The sequence below is a fragment of the Genypterus blacodes genome, unplaced genomic scaffold (genome assembly GCF_046128005.1).
Source record: "Genypterus blacodes isolate CSIRO-AG114 ecotype Tasmania unplaced genomic scaffold, CSIRO-AGI_Gbla_v1 ptg000301l_1, whole genome shotgun sequence".
NCBI classification, from domain to species: domain Eukaryota; kingdom Metazoa; phylum Chordata; class Actinopteri; order Ophidiiformes; family Ophidiidae; genus Genypterus; species Genypterus blacodes.
The window spans coordinates 35,001-45,000 of record NW_027467092.1 but is presented as its reverse complement, the minus strand read 5'-3'; the positions used below and the strand labels follow the sequence as shown (position 1 = coordinate 45,000).

The following is a 10,000-nucleotide window of genomic DNA, read 5'->3' as shown; positions in this document are numbered from 1 at the left end:
CTCTGCAGGGCCTGCAGGGTGAAGGAGTCCCACAGGTCGAAGAAGCTCCTCAGGTGCATCAGCACAGGGTGGGGCAGGTGACCGATGTCCACCGAGCCTGAGGGGGCGGAGCAACGTCACCAACACACTCATACTGAGGAGCTGTGTGTGTGTGTGTGTGTGTGTGTGTGCGTGCGTGCTCGTACCCTTGCTGAAGGCGGTGGAGAGCCTCAGAGCACAGTTGTGAGCAGACAGGTTGATGGCACAGGTGCAGATGACCGAGCGCTCCTCTCTGTCCATCAGCAGAACGATCCTGAGCACAAACACACTTCACATGTGAGATCATGTTCTAATGTTCCAGAGACAGGACTGGGGCGCAGGTCAAAGGTCACAGCTGCCCTCCTACCTGTTGGCGACGCCGTTCAGCGCCTCCACAAACTCCAGGTATCGCTCCTCGTCCTCAAAGTTGCACTTGTTGGCTAAGATGTCCAGGTACTGTTTGTTCCAGCGCATGTCCACCAGAATCCTGTACTCATCTGAAGACACGAGCAGGGACGCACGTTACCATGGCGACCAGACAGACGGGCAGCACTCACAGACCTGGAGTCAAAACGATGTTCTTACCGACGCTGTGCGGCTGCAGGAGCTCGGCCAGAGACTTCCCTTTGGTGGCCAGTTTGCTGCTGAACACGGCCTTCAGCGCCCGATTCCCCGCCTCCACCTGCACCAGCACCGAGTCTGAGAGAGAGGGGGAGGAGCCACGGTGAGACACGGCAGAGGGAGGAGCCACAGAGCAGAGGGAGGAGCCACAGTGACCATCACACACACACACACACCAGACATCTTCTCTACTTTATTCTGCTGGTATTATGGTCTGTCACTCAAACACAAAGTGACACTAACCGGGGGCGTGTTTGTAGCTCTTCCCCAGGTGAGACAGCCAGCTGCTGCGGAGGATCCAGTCTGCGTGCGACGCCCGCTCGGCGAGCAGCCGCACGGCCACGGGGACGAGCCGCAGGGCGTCGCCCTCCACCAGGTCCACTACACCTCCGGAGAACAGCAGGCCCTCGTGCACGCCGCTGCTCTGCAGCGCCCTCTGCAGGTCACTCAAGCTGAGCGGGCGACTCCTGAACACAGGAATCAGGTGTTAGTGGCGTTGCTTATCAATACAACACATGGATCAGGATCAGACTCATGGGGTCGCGACCTTTTGCCCTGCAGGCTGAGCGTGTTGAGGCAGAAGGAGAGCAGCTGTCCGTCTCTGAGGACGGAGGAGAAGCAGGAGTCCTCTGTGGACAGCAGGGCGGAGGGGAAACCGTCGGGCCAGACGCCGGCACACAGCAGCCCGCTGCCCCAGTCCTCCATGTCCAGGATGGACAAGTGCTGCTCCATCACCTGCTGGGCCTCCTGCAGGGGGACACACACACACACACACACCACGTCACACACACACACACACACACACGTCTGAGCCCTGAACCAGAGCAGATGCTGAAGCGTTGAGCCGGAGCAGATACCCTCTGGGTGGCGCTGGTGCGCTGGCAGAGGCAGTAGGCCTCTCTGCAGGCGTGCTGCAGGGCGCTGGGCAGGTCCACGCCTCTCTGCAGCTGACAGGACAGCAGGGCGGCGGCGTGGAGCAGAGACGACACGGACGAGGCCGGAGAATCTGAGGGACACAGGCAGGAAGTCATGACACGAGCCGTCCGTCGCCGGGGTTACATAAATGACGCTCTGCTATCTGTGTCACCACTGAACACGCAACACTGCAGCCAGGCTCCTGGTTGGTCGGCTGCCGTCACATGACACTGAACTGTTACTCAGCGTGGTCGTGTTGTGTTGTTCTTCACTTCTTACCCCAGATGGCAGACTTGATGCTCTTGTGGATCTGGATCAGCAGGTCACACACACAGTCCCCGGTCACGCCTGCCGTGTGCAGCAGCGTCTTCAGGTCATGCGTGTCCCAGCAGAGGCCCTCGTGTTCCCCCGGGATGTAAATCTCCACCCCTCTGTTCCTCATGGCTCTGGAGATCTCTCCATGCAGAGGGTCCATGGTGAGGAACAACCTGCAGCAACACACACACACACACACACACAGGCTCAGGATCAGCAGCGCCCCCTGCTGGTCCTGAGCCTGGGAACATCAAACCTTCTGCTCCATACCTGAAGTTGGGATGTGGGACGATTTTGGGCGTGGTTCCGTCGATGACGCCGCGCTCGTTGATGGTCAGAGCTCCGCCGGGCTCCAGCAGAGCGTTGAGGCGATCCAGGACAGAGGCGCTGTGATGAACAGGATGAAGATTTTAACATCAGCTTCCTCTCTATCAGAGCCATGGAAGCTTCTACACACACATGTTGACTGTTTGATGTCATTTTCACACGTTTTCACAAAACCATGAAAAAGTAAATCGCCACAAAACTGTTCTACTACTGTCTCCTAGCAACCACCAGTGGTTTCATAGTTTTCACTTCTCCAGGTGACATCATTGTTCCAGGACTTGTGCTGACCTGCAGAAGTTGACGTTGTCCATGAGCAGCCAGTCTCCAGCCTGCAGAGCCTGGACCAGCATCCCGTCCAGCCACTCGAAGCCTCCGTTGGTCCAACCGTCCTCCAGCTGGGCCAGACGTTCCTTCAGCAGCATGAAGTCCATCTGCAGCTTGGACATGTCTGCAGGAGACAAACACAGCAGACACATAAGGAAGGAGATGTGAACCCTCTGACTGTGAGGGGGAGGACTGTCCCCAGGTCTGGACCAGGAGACATGGGGACATGGACCAGGAGACATGGGGACATGGACCAGGAGACATGGGGACATGGACCAGGAGACATGGGGACATGGACCAGGAGACATGGGGACATGGACCAGGAGACATGGGGACATGGACCAGGAGACATGGGGACATTACCGGTGAAGACTTTGAGCTTGGTGTTGAGCTTCTGCAGCAGGAGGATGATGACCTCCAGCTTGTTCAGGGCCTCTGAGTTCACCGTTCCTCCGGTTCTTTCCAGTCCTTCTTCTTTCAGCCAGTGGCAGAAGAGGCCCCACGTCTTCAACAGGAACTCTGTGTCCTGGATGCCGACATCCAGCGACATCAAGCCGCGTCTGGTTACCATGGCAACATTATAATCCACGCTTTCCAGCACTTGCTGCCAGGGCCGCATGATGTCCACCTAAAGAGAAGAGAGGACAAGGTTTGAGTTCTCTGATCATCAGACCCACAGCACCGGGTCCCTGCAGCACCGGGTCCCTGCTGCACCGGGTCCCTGCAGCACCGGGTCCCTGCAGCACCGGGTCCCTGCAGCACCGGGTCCCTGCAGCACCGGGTCCCTCCAGCCCCGGGTCCCTACCTGCTCAAAGCCTCCCAGCAGCTCCGTGGTGTCCATGGCGCTGTTCATGGCCATGACCCGGAGCCTGTGCCCGGTCAGCAGGGCCAGCAGCCTCACCAGGCTGGTCTTCCCGCTGGCTGTGGGGCCCACCAGGATGCTCATCCAGCCCATTTCCACACACTTCATCAGGGACTCCAGGGGCCGCAGGGCCTGGTGTGTGATGGACAGCGGAGGGTCCAGGGCCACAGGGGCCCCCCCACTGCGCTGCAGGACTGAGAAGCCCACCTAGAGGGGGGGGGGGAGAGAGGAGAGGCGTGACTCTGAGCTCTGGGTCACAGGTGTGGAGGGAGAAGGTAGAGGAGGAGCTTCAGACCTGCAGGTTCAGAGGAGTGATGTGGAACTGCCTGGACCCTGTGTAGGGCTCAGAGTCCTCACCAAACACCTTACGGAACGCACACAGCACCTGAGGACACACACACACACACACACACACTCATGGAGCAGAACGACTGGAATCCAAAGCCAATCAGTCTGATCCATAATCAATACTCCACCATGTTCACACGTTCATCCAGACCTTGATGTGATCGGTAGTTACAGTCACGTGAGCCCATATGTGACTGATGGACTGTATTGATCGGCTGTATTGATCGGCTGTATTGATCCGTACCTGTGCCTTGTCGGCCTCCGTCCTCATCCTGTCCGAGTAGACCAGGGCCACATGCTGACCCGGGTTAAAGAACCCTGGAGACTGGTCGGCCTGCATCAGCTGACACCAGCGGAACATGTCGCGCAGGTTGAACTCCCAGGGGCTTCCCCTCTGACCCCACTGGCGCTCCACACACACTTCCTGTACAAGCTGGCAGAGGGACAGGAAGTCAGCCCAACAACACACACCTGATGTTTGAACAGGAGCCTGTGTTACACACACACACACACACACACACACGTACCTTGTTACTGAACGCCACCATCTTACCGAGGACTTCCTTATCAATGTTGGGGAAGATGGAGTCTCCAATGAACTCCATGTCTCTGCTGGTGAGATGATCCACAAAGACCTGCAGAAGAAGAGACAAGGGCTGGATACAAGCATGTACACACACACACACACACACACACACACACACACACACACACACACACACACACACACACACACACACACACACACACACACACACACACACACACACACACACACACACACACACACACACACACACACACCTGGGTGAACCGGTTGAGGAAGGAGCGGGGGAGCCCCTTGCGCCCCCCCCCCTGGGTGAAGGGGTTCTGGCAGCCAAAGATCTTGGTCTTCTCCTGCTGGACCTGGAAGCTCATCCCCAGCTCAGGGATGAAGATCTCTGCTCTGTGGTCAAAGCAGGCGTTCAGGCCCTCCAGGACCGACTGGGAGGCCAGGTTCAACTGAGCAACAAGACAGGAAATCACTTTAGATCCAAACCCTCAACCTCACTAAATCTCTTTAGTCTGTGTGTGTGTGTGTGTGTGCGTGTGTGTGTGTGTGTGTGTGTGATTCAAACCCTAACCCTACAAGGCCTGAACTTGTGATCCATACCTCATCCAGGACGACCCAGTGTCCGGCCTTCAGTGCAGCCAGCAGGGGGCCGTCTCTCCACGCAAACTCGCCCCCCTTCCCTCCCTCCACCGGCAGATCCGTCCCAAACAGGTCGGTCACATCCTGAAACACGTCAACACGTCAACACGTCAACACGTCAACACGCCGTCAGTGACTTCACCTCAGTCACAGCTGCTCCAGATCCCAGAGCCTCCCAGAGCATCCCAGAGCCTCACCGTTTGCTCTGACAGGTTGATCCTGACCAGGTGGTTCCCAGAGGCCTTAGCCAGAGCGGAGACCAGGCTGGTCTTGCCCACGCCCGGCGAGCCCTCCAGCAGCACGGGCCTCTGCAGCTTCAGGGCCCTCAGGAGCCTCTGGGCGTTCACTGCCGTCGTCCCCGCCCCGATGGCGTAGTCGGACAGGTTTCTGCTGTCATTCAGAGGCCCTGATGGGAGAAGACACCATCAGAGGAAGGGTGACCCAGATGTGACCCAGATGTTCTGGTGTTCCTCCTGAATCTGAGCTGGACTCCAAATGTCCCAATTCAGTTTTCAGGGTTTTTACAATGTAAATTCCAAAATGTTGGTAAAGTGGTCTCCTAGCAACCACCACCCTCTGGTTCCCTAAGAGGACATGAGAGCAGCATGTGTGTGTGTGTGTGTGTGTGTGTGTGTGTGAGCTGAACCTAAGGCGATGTAGAAGGGGTCCATGCCAAAGAAGTCGTCGCCCCACTGCGGCTCTCGTGGCAGCGTGGTGTCGTACACCCTCAGTGTGTCCAGCGTCTCCTGGTCCAGTTTGCTCATCTTGCTCAGTCGCTGCTGCAGGAACCCCAGGCACAACCGGCGAGCCAGGTTGGCACCGTCTGCACACGACGCTGTAGTTCCTGCAAGAGAAGGAGACTTCCTGCTCGTGAGATGGAAACGTCACCCGTGGGTTTATCATCACTCTGTGACATCAACAGAGCGTCTCCATGGTGATGTGGGACACGGGGCCCAACGTCCCGGTCGGTCGGACTCACCTGAGCCGATCCCGTCTATGTAGACCAGACAGGCGGCGTGGATGAAGGCGGTGACCGTGTCCAGTCTGAGGTCCCACTCTGCCTCCTCCTCCTCCTCCTCCAGCGCCCCCATGGTCATGAAGCCGTCCTCGTCCCGCTCGCACACGGCGTTCAGGAAGTAGACCCAGGACAGGATGTCCCTGATGCTCAGGATGCAGCGCCGGCCAAAGTCCTGCCGGGTCAGCCAGTCGATGAAGTCCAGCATCAGCTCTGCAATATCGCCACCTGGTGGAGATCACAGAGGAGGCGTCACGCCATCACAGGGCACACATGTGAGCAGAACATCTAGAGAACAGAACCACGTGCGTACCGTCCAGGGAGAGGCCGGGTCGCAGGTTGTGCTGGATGATCTGGACCAGGTCACTGCGGCTGTTACTCTGAGGACACCAGATCTCTGTGAAACGATTCCTGAGCGCCGGGGACAGCTGGGGAAACAAACACACATGAGCTCCATTCCTTCTCCAACATGGACTCCTGCTCCTGGAAGCAGACCAGGTCCTTGAGGCGCTGAGGTCTTCATCAGGACCATGGTTACCTCTTTCTTTCCAAAGTCTCCTCCAGGGTTCATGGTGGCCACCAGACGGAAACGGCTCACGGCTCTGATCACCTCCACGTCATCGTTGTCCCCACTGCCCTTTTCTGCCAGCACCAGAGACTTCTCTGTCTCCAGGACGCTGTCAATCAGGTCAGTAAGGTCAGAAAGGTCAGTAAGGTCAATAAGGTCAACCAGGTCCATGAGGTCATGCAGAGGAGCTTCAGCTTTATGTTTGGATGTAACAGTTTCAGACACTTGAACAACTTCATAGTAGTCCACTGATACCTCCACTAGGCTCCGCCTCTTGGCTCCTCCCTCCTGTTCTTATAGATCTCAGCTCCATGTTCTCTCTCTCCTGATCTTTGCATGTTTCATATTCTGATCTCACATCAACGTCACTTTGGATCAAAGTGTGATCTCTGTGTGTGTGTGTGTGTGTGTGTGTGTGTGTGTGTGTGCGTGTGTGTGTGTGTGTACCTGTTGAGTCTCTCCAGCACCGAGTCGTCGGCCAGAGAGATCTCGTCCATGAGGAACACTCCTCCCTCTCTCATGGCCAGAACCAGAGGTCCATCATGCCACTGGAACAGCCTGCTGTCCTCCCCGTCACCCTGCACACACACACACACACACACACACACACAGTCAGCTAACGGCCTGCTGAGTGAGCGGGGCTGTGTCCCTGTGTCCCTGTGTCTCTTTGTCCCTGTGTCCCTGTGTCCCTGTGTCCCTGTGTCTCTTTGTCCCTGTGTCCCTGTGTCCCTTTGTCTCTTTGTCCCTTTGTCTCTTTGTCCCTGTGTCCCTGTGTCCCTGTGTCCCTGTGTCTCTGTGTCCCTGTGTCCCTGTGTCTCTGTGTCTCTGTGTCTCTGTGTCCCTGTGTCTCTGTGTCTCTGTGTCTCTGTGTCCCTGTGTCTCTGTGTCTCTGTGTCCCTGTGTCCCTTTGTCTCTTTGTCTCTTTGTCCCTGTGTCCCTGTGTCCCTGTGTCTCTGTGTCTCTGTGTCCCTGTGTCTCTGTGTCCCTGTGTCCCTTTGTCCCTGTGTCCCTGTGTCCCTTTGTCCCTGTGTATCTGTGTCCCTGGTCCTGTACCTGCTGTGTGTGTCTCACAGGTCTCAGGCCTCCCAGGAAGTCAGACGTCTCCATGTGGAGGTGACAGTTCACAGAGTAAAACTTCTGGCCTCCTAAAGCAGCAAACAGCTGGCAGATTGTCGTCTTGCCACATCTGTAAGACAGCAGTGTGGTTAGTGTGGGTGACTCTTAGCTCCTCCCACCACCGGCTGAGCTCTGATTGGACACACGCTGGACGGTCCCGGTCCAGGACCCTCATACAGATCCAGGTTTGTCTCTTACCCCGTGTCTCCAACCAGCAGGACAGACTCGCCGAACCGAAGTGCGCGTCCCACCAGAATGGCGAGTCTCCTCATGCCGTGTGTCCACACCACGTGACGGAACTCCTCTGGGACGCCAGCGATGCTGTCAATGAAGGGACCTGCCAATCAAAAGCACAGAGAGGAAGTGAGGGTGAGAGTGAGAGGGTGAGGGTGTGTGAGGGTGTGAGTGTGTGAGTGTGTGAGTGTGTGTGTGTGAGGGTGAGTGTGTGAGTGTGTGAGTGTGTGAGGGTGAGGGTGAGTGTGTGAGAGTGTGTGTGAGGCTGAGTGTGTGTGTGTGAGGGTGAGTGAGTGTGTGTGAGGGTGAGTGTGTGAGTGTGAGGGTGAGTGTGTGAGTGTGTGAGTGTGTGTGTGTGAGGGTGAGTGTGTGAGAGTGTGTGAGTGTGTGAGTGTGTGAGTGTGTGAGTGTGTGTGTGTGAGGGTGAGTGTGTGAGTGTGTGAGGCTGAGTGTGTGTGTGTGAGGGTGAGTGAGTGTGTGTGAGGGTGAGTGTGTGAGTGTGAGGGTGAGTGTGTGAGTGTGTGAGTGTGTGTGTGTGAGGGTGAGTGTGTGAGAGTGTGTGAGTGTGTGAGTGTGTGAGTGTGTGTGTGTGAGGGTGAGTGTGTGAGTGTGTGAGTGTGTGTGTGTGAGGGTGAGTGTGTGAGAGTGTGTGAGTGTGTGAGTGTGTGAGTGTGTGAGGGTGTGAGGGTGTGAGTGCGTGAGTGTGTGAGTGTGTGAGGGTGAGTGTGTGTGAGGGTGAGTGTGTGTGTGTGAGGGTGTGAGGGTGTGAGGGTGTGAGTGCGTGAGTGCGTGAGTGTGTGAGGGTGAGTGTGTGTGAGGGTGAGTGTGTGTGTGTGAGGGTGTGAGTGTGTGTGTGTGAGGGTGAGTGTGTGAGAGTGTGTGAGTGTGTGAGTGTGTGAGTGTGTGAGTGTGTGAGTGTGCGAGGGTGTGAGTGTGTGAGTGTGTGAGGGTGAGTGTGCGAGGGTGTGTGAGGGTGTGAGTGTGTGAGTGTGTGAGTGTGTGTGTGTGTGAGTGTGTGTGTGTGTGTGTGAGTGTGTGAGGGTGTGAGTGTGTGTGTGTGTGAGTGTGTGTGTGTGTGTGTGTGTGAGTGTGTGAGTGTGTGAGGGTGTGAGGGTGTGAGTGTGAGTGAGTGTGTGTGTGTGTGTGTGTGTGAGTGGTGGCTCAGGTTGTCCACTCACTGAACTGGCTGGAGACCTGCTCCTGAGAGAAGAGGCTCTCAGGGTTCACGGTCCTCTTGAAGTGTTTCTCCAGGATGGACTGGATGGTGGCTTCCTCCTCCGGCTTCCTCACTCGTCCTGCCAGCAGCATGAAGCCTGAGAGGGAAAACAACTCTTCATCAGATCAGATCAGCTTCAGAAGGTCTGGACTGAACACTTAGGTGAGCTGTGAGGTCTGACCGTCGTTGGCCAGATGCTGCAGCCAATCCTGCGTCTCCGTCTGCTCCTCCAGCCTGTAGCGCTCGGCCCAGCGGAACAGATCCCTGAGCGTGATGAAGCCGTGCTTCCCCGCGAACACGGACGAGCCCCTGCGCACGGACTGTAGAGGGACAGACAGAGGGGTCACAGAGCTACTCCACCTGAGCAGCAGAGCTTACAGAGCAGCCCCAGAGCAGGGTTAGAGGTTACCTGAAGCTCCTGCATGACCTTGACCAGCTTGCTGCAGTAGCTGGGCGGCAGGCTGCAGCGCTGGTGCAGGATGATCTCCAGCTCTGCAGGGGGTAACTCCTCAAAGTGCAGCTCTACAAAGCGGTTCCTGAACGCTCTGGACAGGACCTGAGGGTCGGGATGGAGATCGGGTCGTCTTCAATCAGTGTCTTCAACATGATGAAGATGATTAAGATGATGATGTGACACACAGGTGAAGAGCGTACCTTCCTGCCCCCGTACAGGCCCGGGGGGTTCTGGGTAGCGAACAGCATGAACCTGGGGTGAGCCTTGATCACTTCCTGCGTCTCGGCCACAAACAGCTCCCTGTTGTCGTCCAGCAGGCGGTTCAGAGCCTCCAGCACGTCTGTGGGCGCCAAGTTCAGCTCGTCCAGGATGATCCAGTAACCTTTCCTCATGGCGTCGATCAGGACGCCTGCAGCACAACGAGGAGGAGGAGCCAGGAGTGTGAGAGAGAGAGACACACACACACACACACCAA

The 10,000-nt window shown here is 56.9% G+C and overlaps 1 protein-coding gene across 6 annotated transcripts in view; it reads right to left on the bottom strand.

Annotated features, from left to right (window-relative positions):
* The window catches only part of mdn1 (midasin AAA ATPase 1), a 38,150-nt gene that overhangs the window by 18,488 nt on the left and 9,662 nt on the right, over window positions 1–10,000 (bottom strand). For all 6 annotated transcript variants that reach the window (XM_076137233.1, XM_076137236.1, XM_076137231.1 and 3 more), the window contains 29 exons: window positions 9,726–9,934; window positions 9,481–9,627; window positions 9,253–9,391; window positions 9,034–9,168; window positions 7,820–7,958; window positions 7,559–7,691; window positions 6,953–7,083; window positions 6,476–6,614; window positions 6,251–6,365; window positions 5,902–6,165; window positions 5,569–5,766; window positions 5,120–5,328; window positions 4,884–5,006; window positions 4,535–4,732; window positions 4,258–4,365; window positions 3,975–4,163; window positions 3,678–3,767; window positions 3,326–3,589; window positions 2,884–3,148; window positions 2,485–2,644; window positions 2,140–2,256; window positions 1,834–2,042; window positions 1,497–1,645; window positions 1,187–1,386; window positions 883–1,106; window positions 604–717; window positions 386–515; window positions 186–292; window positions 1–97 (listed from right to left, as the gene is read on the bottom strand). The exon at window positions 1–97 is cut by the window's left edge and continues 37 nt beyond it. In XM_076137233.1, the coding sequence (XP_075993348.1) occupies window positions 1–97; window positions 186–292; window positions 386–515; window positions 604–717; window positions 883–1,106; window positions 1,187–1,386; window positions 1,497–1,645; window positions 1,834–2,042; window positions 2,140–2,256; window positions 2,485–2,644; window positions 2,884–3,148; window positions 3,326–3,589; window positions 3,678–3,767; window positions 3,975–4,163; window positions 4,258–4,365; window positions 4,535–4,732; window positions 4,884–5,006; window positions 5,120–5,328; window positions 5,569–5,766; window positions 5,902–6,165; window positions 6,251–6,365; window positions 6,476–6,614; window positions 6,953–7,083; window positions 7,559–7,691; window positions 7,820–7,958; window positions 9,034–9,168; window positions 9,253–9,391; window positions 9,481–9,627; window positions 9,726–9,934 (4,702 nt within the window). The remainder of the gene's footprint in view (window positions 98–185; window positions 293–385; window positions 516–603; window positions 718–882; window positions 1,107–1,186; window positions 1,387–1,496; window positions 1,646–1,833; window positions 2,043–2,139; window positions 2,257–2,484; window positions 2,645–2,883; window positions 3,149–3,325; window positions 3,590–3,677; window positions 3,768–3,974; window positions 4,164–4,257; window positions 4,366–4,534; window positions 4,733–4,883; window positions 5,007–5,119; window positions 5,329–5,568; window positions 5,767–5,901; window positions 6,166–6,250; window positions 6,366–6,475; window positions 6,615–6,952; window positions 7,084–7,558; window positions 7,692–7,819; window positions 7,959–9,033; window positions 9,169–9,252; window positions 9,392–9,480; window positions 9,628–9,725; window positions 9,935–10,000) is intronic.